General features: G+C 35.2%; 1 protein-coding gene across 2 annotated transcripts; it reads left to right on the plus strand.

Moving 5' to 3' along the window:
• Positions 1 to 12,810: 12,810 nt before the first annotated feature.
• On the plus strand, positions 12,811 to 17,799 carry LOC118274391 (uncharacterized). 2 transcript variants are annotated; one of them, XM_035591861.2, is made up of 5 exons: positions 12,811 to 12,968; positions 15,983 to 16,107; positions 16,539 to 16,634; positions 16,962 to 17,072; positions 17,581 to 17,799. In XM_035591861.2, exons 1-5 carry the CDS (start codon positions 12,944 to 12,946, stop codon positions 17,686 to 17,688), a joined length of 465 nt encoding a protein of 154 aa, XP_035447754.1. In that variant the 5' UTR covers positions 12,811 to 12,943; the 3' UTR covers positions 17,689 to 17,799. The 2 variants fall into 2 exon arrangements, with proteins under 2 accessions (XP_035447754.1, XP_035447763.1); XM_035591870.2 differs by lacking the exon at positions 12,811 to 12,968 and adding an exon at positions 13,066 to 13,531.
• The last annotated feature ends 5,563 nt before the right edge of the window (positions 17,800 to 23,362 follow it).

Genomic DNA, 23,362 nt, shown 5'->3' on the forward strand with positions numbered 1-23,362 from the left:
TGTTTCCATTGTGACAAACAATGTAAATAAATGGATTGGTTAAAATTCACTGTAAAAACTCAATATTAAATATTTGTAAGTTTGTGTAATGAATGACTAGAGAATTCAAGGACTATTAGAGATTACTAGACGACATAATATGATAAATTTTTACCGGTAGTTTTTTTTAAAGTAGATCCATACTAGGATTTCTTCCTGTGTTGTGGAAGTGTAAAAAACATACAAGTTCACATATTTATGAAAATTTGTGAATTACACATAGAGTTGCTCCAAGGGGTAATGAAACCTGCTACACGCTGCGCGGCAGCCGGATGCCCGATAATTATGAAGATTAGAATTAGTGGCTACATGTCAGTCCTAAGATCGTAGTTTTTACTAGCTTTTGCCCGCGACTTCGTTCGCGTGGAATAGTGACTTCCGGCAAATTTTTGGTTTTAACCACATAGCTCCCGATCTCGCGGGATCTCTTCAAAAATGAGATGTGAAAGATATTCCAGGGAACTCTTCAAATATCAACATAATGAGCTCTGCGTTTGAATTTAATAGATGTATACTCACTTAGGGCATTGAAAAAATAGTTTAAAAACGGACTTAAACTAACTTAAAACTAAAGAAAGCTACGAATTACGAATTTATAACAATTAAAAAAGAAACCATATTACAACCTATCCTCTATGCTATAATAACCAAGCTTAAACTAAATAATTTAAAAGAAACGACTTAAATCTAATCTAATTAATTTATAAATTAGACTTACAATTTTATTAAAAAAACTAACTACAGTAACTACTAATAATCGATATCAAACTAAACCTACGTTAAATAGTTTAACCAAAAAACCAGGAAAACCCAACAAATAAACTTATTAATTGACAAATACAACGAAACCAATTTAGAATATACGAAACAGCAGGACCACTACAGACAAATAATATAATCAATCATACGACTGATAATACACTTTTTCTATGATAGTACCGAAGCGCTCGGCCGATACCCAACCAAATGAATGTAACGAAACCATAGCGCGATCTATTTCGATCCCAACGCCATCTATCGAGGATAAAGACAACTTGGATTATTTATTTATACTCCGTTCGGGCATTTTCTTTGTACTAAAAGTTTAATTATATTGATATTATTTTTTTCATACCTTTTTACTATTTATTTACTTTTTTCGATGAATTAAAACAATAACATGAACCGAAGTCGTGTAACGATCGACATAGAATTATCTATACTCCGTTAGAGCATTTTCTTTGTACTAAATGTTTTATTATATTGATATTATTTTTTCATACCTTTTTACTATTTATTTACTTTTTTTCGATGAATTAAAACAATAACATGAACCGAAGTCGTGTAACGATCGACATAGAATTATTTATAAATAATTTATTTCTTATTTTTATTTTTTGATTTTTGAAATAAAAATATATCTATGTCCTTTCTAAGGTTCTAAACTATATCTGTACCAAATTTCAACCAAATCCGTCAAATAGTTGCGGAGATTAATGGTATAAGCATAGAATGTTCGACGTGATTCTTTAATTTGACATAACTTTTTTATTTATGAACCGATTGACATGAAACAAACACTAAATGTAAATTTAAGCATCCCACAATATATTCGTGAAAACTGCATCCAACTCGGATCAGCCGTTTCTGAGATTAGCGCGCACAGACGAACAGACAAACAGACAAACAGACAAACAGACAAACAGACAAAAAAAAAGTTAATTACATTTTTGGGTTCGACATCGACATAACAATAACCCCTGCTATTTTTTTATTTTTATTTTCAATGTACAGACAGCACTTTTCTACGATTTTATTATATGTATAGATTACTAGGACATAAGAATAATTCGTGATAATGATTATAATATCGAACTTACTAAACAACTATCTAATAGTCACACAAAATAACAATATTTATTGTTACGTGGAAAAAATAATGGGTCTTATTCCTCTACGTCATAGAACACAATGTGTTTTGTGACGTTGCGATAATTCGATTCAATGCACCGCCATAATTTCTGATCAATTTATTTTTACGATGACGTCAATACTCATACTTTTATTTCTATACATATGCGGTGCAGCCAATAGTAATTGTGGAATATCAGTTTTATAGCAAAACTCAATATATAGAGTTGAATAAAACACGAATAGCTTTCTTATGCGTATTATAAATCACTGAGCACTAACATAGAAAACTTTAAGAAACTAAAAACCAAAAAATACATTTATTCTCTTACACAGAAAAATCACGCAGTTAGAATCTAAAAAGTTAGCAAAGCAAACCACTTAACCCGTAAATCTCAACTGCGGTTTCAAAAAAAGAAAAAAATAAAAGAAAGTCAGCGCGTAAAATCACACGGCCATTACGTAGTTTTTTCAAAAACTGTAATAAAAAGACAAATTAAATGAGTGTAGGAGTTTGTCTAACTTTAGCATAATGCACAATGGTCGTTAGTAGTTAGGAAAATGGAAAATAACTGTTGGAATAAATGTTACTAGTTAGCCAGGGGTTCTCCAACTTTTCTTGGTCCAGGACCACTTTTTAGGTTAGGTACCACTATTGCTATTACTTTTGTCATTCCACACTTAGATTTTCTACAGGATCGTGTCAAAAACAAAGTGACTTATATTATTGTAAACAGTTGCTCCTATCAGTGGTCTCTTTTAAAATAATTTAAATTTCACCTTTAATCGTGGTATCTATTTTACAAGAGGTGTTGTCAATTATTATAGCTTTCGGCTTACTTACTTAACTATTTGACGAAGAACTCGTCATATTTAGTTAGTAATATTAGTCTCAAGCCATTTAGAGGTTCATATTCAGTCACATGAATAAGCTGAAACTATAATAATTAATTAAGTATATCTCACGAAAGTTATACCGTAGTACAAGAGTTGCCTTGTGTTTTTTTTTTTTTCATTTCGTTGACTATAATTACATTATCTTTTGCGGACCACCAGTTTGGAACCACTGGCCCAACTAGAACGGCTTGGGTGGTGTGGTATAACACGTTCACTAGTTTCAAAGTTAAATAAAATTTTACGATCTTTGTGTTTCACGGGTAAGTACGTCGCATCGCCGCGTTAGTGGTCGATGGTCCAACAAAAACGTACGCGTACAAGTTTATGTCTAGACATTTTTTTTGTTTTTATTTCAAAGTACCTAGTCCCTTGTTTGACCTAGTTTTGTTTCTTATGTTATTGACTGTGGAAGATTATAAGTTGTATTTATTGTGATAGGATTTTTTTGGTCCAGTGAATTGTGGTTGCGGGTTTTGCTTTCGGTAGTTCTAAGTTTTAAGTTTGTATGCGGAATTTTTTTCATGTAACACGAGATTTGTATACAAGGTAAGTGTTTTTTTTATTAACACGTCAAATTGTCGATATACTGAGGTTTTTCAGGAATTCAGAATAAAAACAAAAAAAAAGAATTTAAATATTGACATTAAAGTTAAGTTTCTACTTCTAACCGCCATACTCAGAGTCATTTAATGGTTACTTAAGCCAATCCTTAACAAATGTTTTCTGAAAAAAATCATTACTAAGGAATAGTTTAAGTAATCATTAAATATCTTATGCAGCAGTAAGTAACAGCTGAAAACAATTAAAAAAACAAACAAAATTATTAAAAAAATATTCTCCTCTTGGTTAACATGGAAAAGGAAAAACTGTCCTCTCGAAGATGTACGAGATCAATTTACTCCAGCCCTTGTCATGTAATTACGTCACGCCTCCAGAAAGTCGTGCGATGCGCGCGTTTTCCATTAGCCGTGTTATCTGCGTCGTGGTACAATCACAGCACATCAAGCTACCCTTAACTGCAAAAACTTATCAAGGCCTTTTTAACCTTATTGCTTCATAGTAAGAGTTGAAATTCTATTGGAGAAGTTTGACAGATTGAGGAAGGTTGATCTGCTGTCGTTCTGTACAAAATGTGTTTAGCGGAGTATTTCTGTTTATCACGAGAATAACAGGATAAATGACATCGTCCTGAGTCCCGGTGTTAGGGAACATCCTTTGTCCGTTGTTAGGCGTGTACGCAATGTTTTGTGTGTTTAACATCACGGTGGTTGGTGTTTGGAGTTCGTAGGTTTCTGTTCTAAATACGATGTGTTTAGAAGTACTCGTTATTTTATTTTTTACTATCATAATTTTAGATCTATCGTAATATTATACTTAATTATGTGTCTACGTTTGGTGAATGTGCCACTCACAAACGGTAACCAAAAGTGTGGACGCACCTTAAAAGTAATATAAAAATATAATATTTTGTAAAATAAAATAAAACAATAGATATGTTAGCAACTGTAGAATAGTACGGTTTTTTTAATGTTGATTTAACGTTGATAAATCTGCGTTTGGCCACCAACCCACTTACTGCCAGGATAGCAGTACTTCCTTTACAATGAAGGTTAAATTAAAAAACAAGGTAAGTTTCAAAGCTGGTGATCCTACAAACCCGTGTGTGCCGTACAAAACCTAGCAATGATCATGTTATTACCCCAATATAGTAGATTTCAGTTCCAGCATCCTCTCTTTAAGTAAATATAAGATTATTGCGCAAACCGCTAACGTTGGGCCCAGTCATGTCCAAAGGCTTTCACGTTGATGTCTTACTTTTTCTCTTATTGTTATTATTGTAGGAGTTAGAATCTTGTGGGTTTTGCCCAGTGTTATATTTGATGGGTTGATGTTTTTGTGTTTTAGTTTTGTTCTAGTTGAATGAGATATCTAATCCGTGGTGTTTATTTTATATGGTATAAGCCGGTAAACGAGCAGACGGATCATCTGATAGAAAGTAATCGCCGCCCCACATGGACTCCCGAAACACCATAGATGTTATAAGTGCGTGGGGCTTTGGCGGGTTAGGAATTTGGTGGTTAAGGGTTGTTGGGAAATCGGGGATTGGGAAAATTGCGGAGGGAGGTAATTGGGCCTCTGGTAACCTCACTCACACAACGGAAGCGTTGTTCCACGCCGGTTTTCTGTGAGGCTGTGTTATCACTCGGGTTGCGACGGCCTATTCATGTCGAAGCATGATTCTCCCACCATTTATAATGATATTGATCAATATTTATTACATAATACAATTTTTAATGTCGAAAGAATGCTTAAAATTCTTTTCTTCCCTTTTCCATCAAAAAACTTCAATACTTACACTTTAAGTCAAATCTGTCCACAGAAAAGAGCAGAAGGAAATAAATCTAAAAGTGTACTTCTTGATGTTTTAGTTGCGATAATGAAAATGACAAATATAAAATTATCATACAAATAAACGGTGTACCTTGTCCTTGTTTTTTCTCTGTTCTGTGTATCTGCCAGTCAGCTATGAATTACTAACTCAAGGAGAAATCAAGATGACTTGGTTGTAAGATACATGCACACATACATATACATAATTATACATGTAGGTACGTAAACACACAGGTGCCTATCAAAACTTAGTGATATGCAGAAGCAGCGTCCGTCCGGTGCCCGTGTACTTGTCAGGCAGACTGTACAATGTACGGTACAGGAGAATACAAACAGGATGTTCCCTACACTACCCACTATCTACCTTATACCTCAAGGACAGTTGACAGAACAATTTCTTTAGACGAGAAGACTTATATGACATACTAGCTTTTGCCAGCGGCTTCACCCGCGTTCGCGTGGGATAAAATGTTTCTATCACCGAAATCAGCTCATATCCTGTATACCAAATTTTATCGAAATCCGTTCAGCAGTTTCGATGTGATTGACTGACAAACATCCAAATAAACAAACTTTCACAGTTGTGATTTATTATCAATTTGTTTTTTTTTTCTAAATATCATGATGTAAAGTTGGTTAACAACTGGACAAGACGTTTGTCATGTTTGATAAGTCGGAAAGTTCCTAGTCCTGTATTTTGTTTCAGACCTGATATTTGGCAGTCAGTTACAGCAGCACCATTTAACCATAAATTACAATAAAGAAGAATAAATAGCAAAGAAGAACGATATAAATAATAAAATAGTCCTATTTTTACTAACCATACGAACGCACACAACGCAATATGAACGCGTTCTGAAATTACTTGCGAAAGTTTGGGAGCTGTTTAAATACCTCTCGAATGGTTGGATCAAAGGCTACATAGTACGTACACTCGTACAGTCGCCAGATTGAGCTCTGCCAAACGGTTCCGTAGTTGGGAACATTTTCAATGGATTTGTATTGAAAGTCTTACATTGGCATTGTGCTGAATACAATGGAAATTTTGATTTATTTTAGTTCTCCTTTGGTATTTTGAATGAGTACAATACAAATTATTCTAGCGGTCTAATGGGGTCAGAGGATGAATCGATGTTTACTTTTCGAGTCGAGGATTGGACATCGTTAATTGAGAATGGGTGGAATTTGGCTTGTTGTTACTTGATAGAGAAGAGTACTTAAAAATAAGTTTACAGTGTGTTCACTGATTAGTTAGTAGTTTAAGTGTGGGAGAGCCATGCTTCGGCACGAATGGGTCGGCTCAACCGGAGTGATATCACGGCCTCACAGAAAACCGACGTGAAACAACGCTTGCGTGGTGTTGCGTTGTGTGAATCAGGTTACCGGAACCCCAATTACCCCTCTACCAAATCTTCCCAATCTCCGATTCCCCAACAACCCTTAAATTCCTAAGCCCAAAAGGCCGGCAACACACTTGTGATGCCTCTGGTGTTTCAAGTGTCCATGGGCGGCGATTGCTAACCATCAGGTGGTCCGTCTGCTTGTTTACCGGCCTATTCCATAAAAAAGTAGTTTACAATTTGTTCACTGATTAGTAAATTTTTTTTTAAGGTAGGAATATCATTCACAGTATTGCCAACAAAGACCCTGATACTTCACGCTTGATAGTCATACTTGTAGCCTCTTGACCAAAGAGAAATTCCTCCATGATATCTAAATAAAGTGCTTTAAACAAAGTTTAGCTGTGTAAACGCGTTCCATGCGGGCATGTCTGAGCAACATAACTTTTTTCATGAATATTTTTCATAAACTTCACAACAAAACGAATGTACCTGAGTTCTTTCAAACCAATATAGTAGTAAACAGATTTGCACATACATTTAACTTAAAAGTTTTTACTTAGTTATACTTATCCAGTTTATCATGATCTCGCGTTTTATGATCTTTTGGTATATGCGAAGGTCAGTTTATACTGGTTTTGTATAGGTTGATGTGAATCTATATGTACCATGTCATATTTAAAGACTTGCATAAGTAAAAAGGTATTTAGAAGGAGAAAATAAAAAGGCACTTATTTTTAGGTTGTTCTTTATTGTTGTTTTAAGTCTAGTTTTTTTCTTTTCTTTTTGTTTTTATAAGAAATTCATGATTGTAATTTTAATCTGTCATCTTCGTGTAACTTTTAAATTTTGTTTTTAATTTTTTCTTTTATTGTTATAAATTGTTCTTTTTATTTACTAGATTTATGCAGGTTTTTACTGTTTTATGTGATGATAAATATTTATTTTGTGTAACATGAAATAATGTGAAAACATTAACATTCTGTATAAAAAATAGTATTCTAGGGCGATAAATCTAGCAGAAGAAACTTAGAAATATTAAAAAAAATAAGTTTTAAGTTGAATGCAATTTCAAAGTAATGAAATATTCATTCATTTATGGTTATCGTCATATTTCTCTGGCATATATTTCAATGATACACAGTAATTACTATCTTATCCCGAAAACACAAGGATTACATTACAAAAACACCTAGCAACAACACCTGTACCCAAAACAAAACAGCCACATCATCATTCATCGTCTCACGGTGGACACCACAAAGAATTCGCTCGTCATTCAGAGATAAACCGAAAAAAATACTTTCTTTTCGACCCACAGTTGGGCAAAAACCTTTGATTTAATGATAACATCATAACGGGGCACAGTGGTCCTTTCCTCCGCCGCCTCAGACCTCCGAAATCATAAATCACTCAGACAAAACTCTACCAAGTTAATTTTCCTCTCATTTGCTTGCGAAAAAGTCATGGCATTAAAAAAAGTTCCGTAACTTAAAAAAAAAGTAAGTAATCGCAACAATTTTTAAAGTCCTGACAAGTTTAGGGAAGTATTTAAGGAACTAAAGAGTCTTCGGTGTCTCGTTTCGCTTCTAGATTTAGGCTCTAAATAATGTTTGTTACAACTTTTTTTGGCACTTTTTGAATGAGAATTTTGCTCGTGTCAATTGGCGCTAGTGTAGTTTTTGGAGATCTTTGTTATTGAACAAAACAGTTCTTAAACTAAACTAAACAGTTATTGGGGAGTTATTAATAAGTTAGTTTTAAGATTGTGTCTAGGCTAATACGATTACATTTCACTGCACGGTTGACGCGGAAGTTGGGCTACTGGCTGCCATGTAATGGGTAGCGGGATCAATTCCCGCACGGAGCAACTCTTTGTGTACACAACTAATTGGTACTCCGGGTTTGGGTTATGTTTGTGTCATGTGATCATGTGTGGTCTGGGTGTCATGTGTTTGTGAAATTGTATGTTTGTAAACGCACCTACGACACAGGAGAAAAACCTAATGTGTGGCAAGGCTTTAAAAAAAGAAGAAAAAGAATGTGAACAACATAGGCACAGCTACGATGGTACTAAGTTAATATTTTATCAGTTTAGAAATATCTATAGAGGATTAAATAAAAGAAAAAAACTAAACTCTATTTTCTTTTTTGATTGACAATTTAAATCAACAAGTAACCTTGTTTACCGAAAATGCCCTATTTATCCAACAAAGGATCTCATTATACCCACAACAGAACTGTTTACAACTGGACCAACACAAAGTGAGCGAGCAAAAATAATATGAAAGAGAAACATTTAATATTTATATCAAAAGCACATTTTTACACTATCAAACGAACCGTGAGTGTGACACCTCTTTTTCTTTAACAAAGCAAGTGATCGTGGTGTCGCTTCAAAGAAAATGTTAATCTGAAGAAAAAAACTTTGTTGGAATGAATTTACAGACGTCCACACCAGAGGACGGTTGACATAGCTCTGAATGGTGATTTTTGTTATTTATTTTGCTAAATAAATATTATGAGCTTATGTGATATTTTTCGTGTTGATTTCCATTTAAGTAAGGCTCATGTGTGTAGTTCCTTTTGAGTGCACCGTGTAAGGAAAGGATGGTAAAATTATTGGTGAATTTTTTTTTTTTATTTCTTTCTAATGTTTGTTTGTGTTCGGGGTTTAGGCGATGTCTTGCGTGAGCGACCTAAAAGCGAATGCGAAGCGGTGCGGTGACCGAATTCAATGCGATGCGGTGTGACCAAGCCAATTGATTACTTACGGTACCGCATCCCACTCGCAGTTGGTCACGTGGGCTACGTCAATAGATTTTGACAGTTTGTTGTTTTCACGCCGCGGCGAATCGCTTCGTGTTTGCTTCTAGACCACTCACGTTTTTTAGTGATTAAAGTGAAGAGAATTGCTTGTTTAATGGTGGACACATAGACTAATGTTGATGTGTGCTACACTTGTTTAAATAATGAATAGCTATAAATATATTCTATTTTCTCTACATTCCACTACAATAATATAAATTGTGATGTATACGGTACTATAATAGCATGTAAAATAACAACAGTAAGACAGTTCCAGTCTTTACATTATACGTCTTTAAAATAACACAGCCGTTTATTTTAGACGGCTTAAGTGTAGTGCTTGAATATGTGCGTTGAAATATCTCGACACTTAAGTTTAAGTTGAACATGTAGGAGCGCTATTGTTCATATCTCTGCTTGAGTACTTACTTCAAGTTATATGAGAAAGTGTTTACTTTGTTAATTGTTTAATGGCTTTAGACAAGTTGTGTTTTTTAAGCTTTTAGTAGTAGTAGAATATTTCGCAGATATTTTTAATGTTATTAATGTTAATGGTACAAAATTACAACATTACGAAATCTAACTGTATCGTCTGGAACTACGTCTGTTTCTTCTATAAACAACGTTCATTTTAGATTATACGACTTATTAATAAGCGTACTTAAGTCCCTACTGAATAAACCATCTACTCTACTAAAAAAACACAAAACGCACAAGACCGTCTCCTGGCAATATGTCAGAAAAAACATACGACAAGATGGCAAAACATTTAATCTTAATGAAATAGTGTCTGGTCAGGGAGAGCCAAACATAATCCGAGTCTTAATGTCTGGCAGGCGAGGCGACAGGCACATACTAGTGTAAACAGGGCCGTATTATGATCCCTAAGAAAAAACTAGCACCACAGATGGGGCCCAGTAGGGCTGATGCCTGATCCGGAGCTGCAGACTACCTAGCGGGTTTACCGGGGCTCCGGCTCGAAAAGCAGGAGAAGGAACGGGGTGGTTTTTAGTCAGTAAGAGTCTGACACTCCCTCTCGCCTCGCCCAAGGCGGGAGAAGTCATTGGATGATTTTCCCCTCTCAAAAAAAAGGCAAGTTACATAGGGCGCCAGGTTACATAGAGGCGCCAAGACATCGCAAGACGCGTGTAGCAAGAGAGTGGCGACGGCGCCAAATAAATTACGGGCGCCAATGAGGTGCATGCCTAGGGCGCTCTTTATGTGTAATCCGGCTCTGTCTAAATAAAAATATAACGGCCGGAGCAAACGTCATGACCATGCTAAGCTTTAATTTATCACTTCGCTTAGAGTAGGGAGACGGCACGTTCAACGTTTCGCTGGCGTTCCTTTAAATTAAGTTAAGGATCTGATTCTCTGATTGTTCCAAGTGGTTTGTTATTGTATTGCCGTTTTAGTTGAGATTTTATTGTGACTGATATCATAGTTATTATTGTTTAGTTTATTACAATCGTGAATAGATGTTTGTACGATAACGATAACGATGATCGTATACTAGATGACTTTATAAAAATACAGTATGACTTTGTTTCGGAATATTAATCAGTAACACGCATTGCTTAAAATTAAACTACGTATAGGTACTTTGAGTTTATCGTGTTTATATGAACCGAACAATCCTACTATAAAGTTCAGCACCGTCATAAGCACTAAGAGCCCCATTTTTCGAAAAGTATCAAAACATTTCCCCAAAATTAACCTACAACATGGTCACCATAACTTGCACAACATTGTGTGACAGAACATAACATAATCATGACAAAATTTACTGCACCCAGTGGCCCACTGATTTAATCTAGAAAAAATACTCGTTTCATCCCACTGGGCCCGAAAACATAGTAAACACATCACAGCGTAATGTATTTCAAAAAGATTTGATATCTCAAAGGCATTGCTTTTAAAATGTTTATTTTGCCGTGTAGGGACTTTTGAACAAGGAATTTAATTACTGGATTTTTTTTCTATATTGCGTCGCAAGCTGAGTGTAGTAGAATATTTTTTGTGTAAGTACATATTTAGTAATGAAATAGTTCTGGTACTGCCTCGTTCATCAACCGTTTGCTTTATGTTTAAAGTAACTGAATAAACCAACCAATCAGAGGCGCCGAACGGGCTCTCGTTTCGAATACTTTAAACGTAAAGCAAACTAAGGGTACGGTACTGCTCTATGAGTGTGCAAAGGTCTTGCTTTAGATTCCTAGATCGCATAAAGATTTATCGACGACATTTTTAAATTTTTGTAAACAGCATCGCATACGGAATTGCGTCTAGTTGATGGTAATGCCACTGATTGGCTCGCTGTCAATTACATAGGGTGCAAAATGTGACTGACGAAATGTGTGTGTGTGTTATAATATGTACTTATGTGTCTTCTGATGAGACCGCTGGATACAGAATGCTACGTTAACTACTTAGCTCTCAAAACTACCTCACCTTAATATCTTAGTAGACTCTTTAGAGACAACGTTAAGTGTTTCTTTGATCATGTGGAGACAGTAGCTAATTAGAAAGTCTGTCTTAATGTTGTTACATACATGTATGAATAAAAACATAACGTCACGCCTTTAATCCCCGGAAGGATAGGCAGACGTGCATATTATGGCACGTAATACCACTGTACAGTGTACACCCACTTTTCACAATTTATGTTGTAAGTCCCATGTTATAAGTGTAACACATATTATGTAATTTATTGTTCTAAATTTACTAATTAAATAATGGAATTAATTATCACGAGTCTTGTTTGTTAGAACCAACATCATAATTAACAAAACTTGTACTTAGGTATAATTCAAAATGTAGGTGCGCTGTCTCCTAAAATCCTGACTAACAGACTTCTGATTTGGCTAAATTAAACAATAAATATTATTATAATGTTGACGTCGCCCACTGCTGACGTGACGCCAACATAACATCCACGTTGACGTTGATCCTAACAAAGTAACTTTATATGGCGATTATGTGAACAATTTTGAGTAAATAATTTCTGTTTTCGTACTTTGCGTGGTGATTAATGCTCAAACCTTCTCCGTGCGAAAAGAGGCCTTTGGTAAGCAGTGACCATTTAAGGTAAGTGTCCACAGGCCCGCATCGTACGCATCGCACGCACCGCACGCAATGGATTTTAGTTTGTCTTGTATAGAAACTCGTACAACTGCGTCCACTAATCCGCATCATTGGCAATGGCTACATGCGGTACGTACTGATGACGTCATACGGATGCGTACGATGCGGGCCTGGGGACACTTACCTTTATAAGCTGTTGATGTATGATGTATGTTCTTAACTTGGTTGTATTCGTACCGTCGTCTGTGTCAAAGTGAAGAGACCTATCGTTCGATATAAAAACTCTTTCTTTAAATTATCTTATTTATCATCGAAAATAGAAAAAACCTAACAGTCAACATTGTCAAAGAAACGTCATGGTGCAGTGAAAAAGTAAATTAATTCAAAAACATTACCATTTTTGTTAAAACTATGTTTCAGTTGTGATTTCCATCTTTTTGTAGATATATTTAAATAATTTATTTTTTTAAAATGGATGGTAATTATCGTCGGAAATGGTGCTCAATTCTCCCAGAACTGGTGGGTTTGATTTTTTACTTTTTACCAATGTCAAATCTATACAGACTCGGTTGTCACATACCTAATGTCGATTTTTTTTATGCAAAATATCTCGAGTAATATAATGTCCTTTTAATTATACATAACGCAATTGCTTACAAACGCAAAATTTATGAATTCAGAAGGCTAATTTTGATAAATAAACTTATTAAAATTTTCGATTGTAAAAAGCTAAAACAATATTCACGTAACTGTCACCAAAGTTTTCTTATGTATTGACGATATTCAATATGTTTTAGATCTTAAAAAAATAAATAAAAAATAACAATAAATTGTAACCTAAAATATTTACTGACTCTCAAAATTGCTTGATAATATTTAATTCTGGGCACTCAAAATTGGGTGATAGACAAATAGGAACTTATCACATTCCTGTTAAAAGTGGACCTTCTGTTACCTTAGTGGAGTGTGCACGTTTGAATTACGTGTTTGTGTGACAAAGTATGTGTGTGTGAAAAAATTACAGAGGCACGTTAATGAGGCGTTTGAGGCGTTTTTCCTTTTTCGTGCCCAAGAAGGTGGAGGTGGGTTTAGTAGAAAATTGCGTTTTCGTGCGCCTACCGTACTCTTACGCTTTGTTAGATTTAAACCGTTAATTGCTGATATAGGTAGCGGTAATCCTAAGTTTTATTTGAGTTTTTGTTTGGTAATATTTTTAAGTGCATGCTATTTTTTGGTGTTTTCGTGAACATTTTTTTTGGGAATTTTACACATGATTCAGAGTACACTTTCAATAGAATGTTATGAATTTGGCTTAAATTTAAGCAATACCCTAATGTTCATTATTAATGATTCCATCATCATTTGATCCATAGGGAAAAACTTTTGTCCAAATTTTACTTTAATCTGGAATATTCCCATCAACTTTTTATGGTATAATTTGATGGTAACCAATCGCCGTCGTCCATGGTCACCCGAAACACCACAGGCTTTACAAATGCGGTGCCTGCCTTTTGGGGTTAAGGAATTTAAGTGTTGTTGGGGAATCGGGGATAGGGAAGGATTCCGGTAACCTCACTCATTCATCACAAGCGTTGTTTCACGTCGGTTTTCTGTGAGGCCGTGGTGCCATTGCGGTCGAACCGGCCCATCGTGCCGAAACATGGCTCTCCCACACTTAAACTTTACAAGCAACACCGTTAACATTTTCAAGCTATTTAAAGCAAATATTGGTATCATGTTTTCTAGTCGCGATACAAGTTTACAGCTACCGTATAACGTATTATTATCACGTAGAAGGAGGTATTTTTTATGAAGATACCCGTCGTAAAGTAAATGCACGCTGTTTGCGGTTGATGGGTGGTTTTTGCAACCATTTCTCATGTTATCTTTATGAAGAATGAGCGTTTATGCTCATTTGAACGTTGTACTCAATTATACTGGTGTACATGACAGTTTTATATGTGTGTAGGATGTTATATTTGTTGAGTAGGGATAGATATGTTACTTGTAGGACTGTATTGTCAAGTAAATACGAGTAGTTATTTTTTTTATAAATAATAGGCCACTAATAGTTGTTTTTCCAACGTTTTATTAAAAGTTACTTAGCGTGACGTAGCACATAAACTAACTTCATAAACTAAGCTAACGGCCGTACTGAGAGATATTTAATAATTACTTAAACTATTCCTTTGTAAGGATTTTGTTTTGGAAAACTATTGCTAAGGATTGGGTTACGTAATCATTAAATTACTCTTAGTACGGTGGTATCTAAACTAAATTCATAGATTGATAAAAACCAAAATGTCTCTAAGTTTCACCTATCTGATACTGGTCTGATGGTGGAAAGGCACACAAGTCAAACAGTTTGAAAAATGTCCAATTCTAAAAGAAACTATCATAAATAACATTAAAAAATTACACGAAATATAATAAAGCTGTTGTCGTTTTAATTACAAACGTTTATGATTCTTTCTCACGTCATTACAACTTTATGTTAATTATACTACATTGTTAAGGAAGTACTACAAACTAGCTGTAGCCCGCGACTGCCCGCGTAAAATAATGAGTTGTGGCAGAATTCTGGATTTAGATTTTTTCTAAAATAAAAATGGCATTAGTTACTACTTAGTACATCAGCTACCAATCATCATCATCTACCAATAAATGTCCCGTCAAAATCGGTCCAGTCATTTTAGAGATTAGTTAGAACAGACAGATCGAAAGACAGACAATTAAAAACTGAAAAACAGTGTTTTTGGATCATGTGGTAAAAAGCGGTAATTTTAATATTAAAAACGGATACTCCCAATTTTATTTATTAGTCTAAATTGAACCACGAACTGAGCGGACAAATTACCTTTTCTAGTGTTATTTATGACTACATTTTGTATGTTTTTTTTTTTTTAATTAAAATGTATTTTGTTGTAATCGCTACCCATTATATTACTTTTAATGGTCTTGTTAATGTTTTTACGGGGTATTTGATTTTAAAACTTCCTGTAACAATGTAATTATGGCAATTATTCTTCTCACGTGTCATGTTTATGGGAATATTATGTGAAAATATTTAGGGTTACATTGTTACAATAATTTTACGTCACATTCACTGTGATTTTTATTAGACATGATTTAGAAATTATTTCCACGATTTAAACAATGTACAGTAACTGCACGAATTAACTAAAATCTCACGGTTAACTTACGCACGTTTAATGGATAAAAGCTCTAATAGTTCCAAGTCACAGAGGGACTCTTCAGTCTTCACTATGTGATTGATTTTTTTTGTTAATTTAGTTTGTCTCACGATAGTTATTATAAAAATATAACTTCACGAAGTCCCGATATTTTGTCAAGTTATTTTTACTCGCCCAATGTTGCATATAGGTAGCATGTAGGAATATTAGACTCATACCTATATTTTTATTGTTAAGTGACATTGCAGAGTATAATTATTTCTTTTCTTTTCAAAAATGTCTGATTTATAATAATATCAGCATAGTCATTAAAGTATTTATGTATTATTTTGTTTGCAGAACCCCGTGTTCTAGACAGGAGTTTGTTTACATTGCTGATGTCTGCGACAGAAGTGATCGGTGACGTGGCCGACAACATGTACTCAGACCACTACCAGTGGCAACGCAATATGATGGGCCATACTGTATGTAATGCTTTCAAATTCTTTTTCTTTCTTTCTACTTCTTTATTCTTTTATTTGGATTTACTTTGCAATGTCACTTAGGAGTATAAATATGTGTACAGAATTTTATCGGTAGAGGAGATATTATTTGTAGTTTACTCATCTAGTTATTTAAGAGATTGACGTGTAAATGTGTTATTTTATAACCTATTTGCAAAATAAATATCATTTATCAGTAACTTGTTTCGAGGATGCTCGACTAGTTTCGAGCTAAATAAGGGCCCATAATCACGAGTAGCATGAACGACGACCGACGACGCGACGTCATGCTATTAATTAACGTTCACTAACTTTAATTTGTGTTCATTATTTATCAGATTAAAATATAAACTACAATTATGTATTAAAAGGGTTTAAATACTAAAATTGTAAATATTTTCCTTTGATTCCAGTTTAGTATTGCACCAACAGATTGTCCGGATACAGCCGGCGGCAGCTGCATCTTGCATGTTGTGAGGAACTGGCTGCGGTGCCATGAAGACGCCCAGGTGATGTTCGATCATTGTACCTTATTTTAGATGTGTGTGTTTTTTAAAGACCTTCTCTAACGTAATTGTACGCAACTGGTAGATGGATGTACCACCTTGTATATGGTACAGTAAAACTGGCTTACTTTAATTTTCAAACTATTTATGGATTTAATTGTTACTTTTGAATATTTTATTTATTTTCTGAGTATTCTTTTCATATTGTACAAGGCGGATTGGTGCTTATAATTATTTATAATTTAATTATGTTTACTGAATAAATTCATAATTCTCCTAATATTTCTTTGTGGTACTGATTGATTACACTGATGATTTGTATTTGTTTAGATAATGATAGCAAGTATATTGGTGGTGGTAGGACTCTGGTGGATGGTCAGAGCTATCCTCTCTCTCTTCATCAACCTGATCTGTCCGTTACTGGTCGTCGTTCTAGCCGTGGTGAGTATACTTTGGGTTAAATTGCACTACTGTCATTATCATCGTATATATCATCATGATCCATGCAGTTGAGTTTTCACCAGTCATATAAAATCAGAGTCTTCTTTTAACCAATATAGGAAACTAATATACGTACATTATGAATATACCCTATATCCCGATAGACACTTTAACTTTTGACATATATGGGACTTTTGCGACCCAAAAGCCAAAACCAAAGCCCAAGAACCTTTTGCGAAACAAATACCAGACACCTTTATTATTTAACTAACTAACAGCAATTTCCAATAACCGATCTCAATGTGAAATCTTGGATTCACATCGATTTTTGACATTAGTTCTATGATTTTGGATTAAGATCAATTATTGAAATTAGCAGTAAGTAATTTCTGATTGAGGTTAAATTATTGAATGTTCGTATTTCAGAACCTATTCTCTTGTAAGATTTTTAGTATTTCAAGTTTGGATATGTAAAGTTTTGAGAAGTAATACGGTTTTGTTCCAACAGGTATGCGTGCCCCAACTTAGGGCGCCGCTCTTCGGTCAAAACTACCCCCTACTTGCAAGCCTGATAAGAACCATACTCCTGAAAATGGCTGACAATATAAAAACGTGAAACCATCCAACTTGTACGAGTGAAAAGTTTAAAGTAGACATTTTAACTAATTGTTTAATTTTTTTTGCATATATGTTCTCATTTTGCTGGTAATTAGACTTATAATCATGATTTTTTTTGTTTAAATGGAATATTTATAAGAATTTTTAGGCTGCCTTTAGATGGAAGATCGTACTATACCAACCAATCACAGTCGATTCAATCACGCATACATTATGCGTGCAGTTGTCTGCAATCAAATCTGACTAAGTGCAATGAGCGTTAAACATTACATACTTAGAGACTCAATATAAGAGATCGTGTAATGTGCACGACTACAGTCAGCCACGTGTGATTGATAACTTACCTGCGCGCTGTAGCTGCAATGTTGTTCATCTGCAGGCCTTAAATGAGTAGATTTAGAAGGCAATACATGTAAATCTTCTGAGAATCAATTTTTACATCTTTGCAACTAAAGATCAAATTGAAGACAACGACCTTACCACCAATTACTACCAAATAGTACCTGTATACATAAATCCAACAATTTTATAGCTCCAATGAAATAAAAGCAGTAGCACGCTACATTTTTCTGTGTCGGCTGTAAAACGTCACCTCGCAAAATAAAAGTTGGACAAGTAACTTTGAAAAGTTGGTTTTATTAGAAAATTTAGAATTATTTGCGGTTTTATGTAGCAGTGTAGAGGTAATGCGGTGTGGGCAGTAAAGTTAGTGGGCCGAAGTAGTCGTTCGATTGTTGGTTGCTTCAGTAATTTTGTGGGATCGGATTCCTGCTGGGAATACTGAATGGAACTTTTTAATTGACGTTTTGTTTTTTGAAATTTGTAGTAAAAGTAGCTGGTACATTTTATTGTACAAGAAATGATCATAAGTGGTTTGTGTTCGTAGTATTGAGTGTTAATAGGATAAAGTTTTTCTGCATTCGCGATTGTTTTTATAGCAATGTGATGGTATTTTATTATGTCGTATACTATTAGTGAACATAAAGTATTACTATAATTATGTGAAGAAAACAAACTAGACCAGCAATTGATCAACGAATTAAGATGAATATTAGAGATTTATTGATACCATAGACAGGATCTAATGTTTTTTTTAAATGTTGCGTCACGCTAGGGTTATCTCCTGTGTCGTATGTGCATTTACAAATACACAAGTTCACATGCACATGACACCCTGATCCGAAACAACAATTTGTGGATCACACAATGAGTTGATCCATGCGGGAATCCAAGGGACTTTGCACGTGCAATTAAAATGCTTACATAAGATTTGTTCTTAATTTTGAACAACGTGCATTTTGTACTCAATCTCAATCTCTTACTTTGTAAGCATTGGGGATAAAGTGGTCGTGTCAAATTCGGTAGCAGAGACACCTACACCACATATCGCGACTCTGCCGATCGTAAACTTTGAATAACTTGTAGGGTTGTCAGATCACTCACTGCATTTTCAAACCTTTTTCTAAATAACAATATGCAATTGTTAATTTTTCTAATGCAATTTCCATAATTACATTTCATTTTACTTAATTTTGTATGAAAAACAACATTGCGTCTAAGCCAAATCTGTGGGGATAAAAGGCGTGACGTTGACGTTGAAAAACCATATTGCGTGTTGAAACCCTGACAGACGACGAAGCTGGTGGTTGTTGGTCAGGTTAAGTTAGGTTAACGGGAAAAGACCTCGCGGTCTGTACCAACCACACATCGTTCACAAGCTATAAAGACCGCAGAGGACAGGGGTGCGTGGAGGAGGGTCGTACAGCACGTGACGCATGTACCAGACAAGCCAAGACCTTTAGTAATGAAGATAACGACTGAGAAGGAGAAATAATAAAAAATCTAGAAGACATTAGCCATTCCTATATGTAATTGGAATGATAATACAAAACTGATGAAAAAAGTAGGTGCACTATGAATCTTCATCATCAGCCTGTGTGGCAATGGCAAGCCACTGAGCTCGATCTTCAGCTCTACGCCCAATGAATCGGTTTCTGCTAACCCATTCAAAAATAGCAGCAAATATTACGTAAATACAACATCAAACTAAATAACAGGTACAGTAATAGAAACATAAAAACAGTGTAACTGAATTTAGAAGTACTTATGTTTGGAGATACTTCGGTAGCTGTCAGTGTGTGTCGGAACTGACGAGGGTTAGCAGTTCGTCTGGGCATTTTATACACGCAACGATTTCAGTGCGAATACGCCTACCATATTTATATTGGAGATTTGGGCCAGACGTTAGGACTAGACTCAGTTGTCGTCAAGCTGTTTTTTGTTGTTTCTATTTGGTTAGAAATATTGGTTTTTTATTTTGTTCTAGAAGTTTTTTTTGTTTGAGTGTATATACGATAATAGTGTGGTCTTGAAATTAAAATGATTGATATTAAAAGGTATGGGGGTAAAGGCTAAGCTTAATAAACACAACTGCATTTTTCTCACGACTTGTTAAGTCAAGGTCAAATCTAATTCTATGACAAGTGTAACTTTAAAAAACCCAATCAAACCACTAACAATTAAAACCTTAATCTAGAAATTTAATATCAACTTTATTTTACCTTAACACTAACAGTGAGAAAAAAATGTCTTAAATAGATGTCACTTTTAGTTTAAACAGCTATCTCCATACTTTCAAACTCTTGTGGAAAGCAAATAAACAAAAGAAAGACACCTGAACATTGGAGTGCAGTTCTCAAGAGGCTGACAACCGTTCGTCTCGAGTGCTGAACAAGAGCGATTGGCTCGAGCACCTGTACAACCTGGTATTTGCTCTGTTGCTCGTAAATATGGAGATAATAGTTCAAGGCATTGTGGACTGTATTGCAATACAATTGCGGTGTAAATATTTAAAAGTTGCAGTGGATGTTTGATGAGGATTTGTTTCTTAGAATGTTATGGTTCGACTGCCTCGTTGGTCGAGTGATCGCAAGTGCGACTCGCGGTCGGTCAAAGCATATCTGGTTTTTTTTTCCAAAATTTATCAGTTGTAGCACGGAGTCAGGAATTGTGCCCGGTATAATAATATGGTAATAGGCTCACCCCCTATTACTAGGGACTTATAACATAAATGGTAAAAAGTGGGTGTGCATTGTATAGCAAAAAAATAAAATAACAAAAAAAAAAACTTAAAAAAAACTGATTTAAAAAAATCTACAAAATCTAGCAACTTTTCTGCAGTCATAAAGTTGCCCGTCTGTACACCACAATCAATGTCCCAAGGGTGTCGTTTGAAACAATTGCACGGTTTTTTCACGAACATATTTTTATACATGTGTCGTTGTTCGTGAGAGTCAACCTTAGGGAATAATATTATATTATCTATGACTCTGACAGATGGTCCACATTGCGATGTGATTTTGATGGCGCACTCTACTTGTAGCACTTTCAACTTTCAGTATCTCGTCTGAAACGTCGTTGGTCGAGTGGTCGCAAGTGCGACTGCCGAACGAGGGGTCTCGGGTTCGATTCGCGGGTCGGGCAAAGTATTACTGGGCTTTTTTCGGATTTTCGAAAATTTCTCGGTAATAGCACGAGTCTGGAACTGTGCTCAGGATATGGCAATAGGTTCTCACCCCCTATTACAATGGGATTTATAACACAAATGCTGAAAAGTGGATGTACATTGTATAGCGGCATTGCGTGTCATAATGTGCACCTCTGCCTACCCCATCGGGGATAAAAGGCGTGAAGTTGTGTGTATGTGTGTGTGAGTATCTCGTCTGAAGCGTCAGGGAAATCAAAAGTGTGGGTTATTGTTCTAAAACTGGTTTGTTCCAGTTTCCAAAGGTCTGGTGGTAAAGTGATTGATTCTATTTTGGTTTTCATTTGTTTTATTGAGCTGGGTATGAAGTTATTTTTAAGTTGACTGGTAACACGAGAGATATTTTTGAATGGTGCTGTAACTGCCGCACTCAGAGACATTTTTAATGATAAATAAACTGGGTTAAGTAACCATTAAAAGATTCTGAGTACGGAGGTAAGATATTTTAGTCTCATGAACATCTCAGTTATTTTTTAATGAATGTACCTATACAGGAGGCTATTATTTGCACGATAAATAGATTCTATTTCAGTAATCCCGTCACAATGGCACAGTGGTGCGGTGTGTTTTATAGTTTACAATATTATTACAGCGGGAGCGAGTAATGAAATACTAAAGTTGATCGTAAACTGCTAAATTGTTGCCTTTAAACCTAAGGATGTACCTTAAGATTGTTTTATAGTAGAAGATGGAAGATGGATTTGAAATAGTAATTGTCATGCTATTATAACCTACATACATACACCGTCATGGCTTTTAATTCTCGAAGGGGATGCAGAGCTGCAAATAATTCCCAATCCCCGATTCCCCAACAATCCTTGAATTCCTAACCTCCAAAAGGCCGGCAACGCACTTGTAACGCCTCTGGTATTTCAAGTGTCCATGGGCGGCGGCAATTGCTGCCTGCTTGCTTACCAGTTTATTCCATAAAAATAAATAAACTAAACACCCACTTTTCTCCTATTATGTTATAAGTCGTATGTAATAGAGCTTGGAGTAGGACGGCAAGCGAGTATAGAGATCACTTGATGGTAAGTGGTCAGCGCTACCTATTAATAGGCCACTACACAAATTGCTTTGATTGAAGTCATAATAGACTCTAAAGTTTTTTTTCTTTTTTTGAAGTAGGTTTATATTCTAAAACCTGATTCTTAAGGTAGCAAACATTTTTCTGAAAACAGCATCAAAATCTGTTCAGCTCAATGCAGGATAATTGTGGACAAACATACAGGTGAAATCGAGAACGTCCTTTTTTTACGCCGGTTAAAATACATTTTTTTTAAATTTCAGTCTCTAATTAAAATACGCTACATATTTAAAATTAGACACACAACCATATAATCTGTCATTAGCAGTGATACTACTGGAGCGCGAACACAGTCGCTTTGGTTAGCAACTCGTTCCAATGCCAGTGCCTAATACAGATCCATACTCATAATGAGACGCCTATTCCCGGCTTTTCACTGTATTTGATTGGTAGTCTATATTTTAATACGTTTGTATGCAATGCATAGAGCAAGGTTAGGCTTTGTGGACGTATTGTATAAATTTTTGAATACTTCCTCTGTGTGTATGAATTTGACCTAGCTTCACAGATAGACAGACTGACGGGCAATTCAATTTGTTGTTTCAAAAGTGCCTAATTGAGGATTATTTAAAATAACTGCTTTGACTTTGACTTTAATTTTGGAGTGTAATAGATGACTTTGCTGAATTGCAAATCTACTACTCCTTTTACTCGGTAGACGTACAGGTGACAGCTTTCTAATGACTTAACTTATTGCCATAAAGACATATTTTTGGTAGTCAATGTAAGATCGAATGTAGTTAATAAAATCACCAGAAAATAGAATTAGCAGAGACGCTCCGATTTCGCATCAACCGCTTTAAACGTAATCCCCTAAGGCCAGGTCAGACCAACAAATTTCAAAGACAATCAATTCAACTTAGGGACAAGACAGTATTATCGATTTCCAAACAAAATTATATCATGAAAACTCGATTCCTTGCAATCGTTATCCCGGGGGACTGCAAACTATTGGACGGTGGCAAGCCGATTCCGATTCGGATTCCGATTGGGAAGCAATTCAATCGGTCGGTACGTTAGTTCCGGTTATTAGCTATTCAT

This window comes from Spodoptera frugiperda, chromosome 15, assembly GCF_023101765.2.
Source record: "Spodoptera frugiperda isolate SF20-4 chromosome 15, AGI-APGP_CSIRO_Sfru_2.0, whole genome shotgun sequence".
In the NCBI taxonomy this organism is placed as follows: domain Eukaryota; kingdom Metazoa; phylum Arthropoda; class Insecta; order Lepidoptera; family Noctuidae; genus Spodoptera; species Spodoptera frugiperda.

What these genes read in the sequence shown, in the direction of transcription:
- LOC118274391 (XM_035591861.2), top strand. Translation starts at nt 12,944, where the DNA reads ATGGTGCTCAATTCTCCCAGAACTG. An exon ending in GCTCAATTCTCCCAGAACTG is followed by an intron (nt 12,969 to 15,982) that starts GTGGGTTTGATT and finishes TTTTGTTTGCAG; the next exon opens with AACCCCGTGTTCTAGACAGG. An exon ending in GGTGCCATGAAGACGCCCAG is followed by an intron (nt 16,635 to 16,961) that starts GTGATGTTCGAT and finishes GTATTTGTTTAG; the next exon opens with ATAATGATAGCAAGTATATT.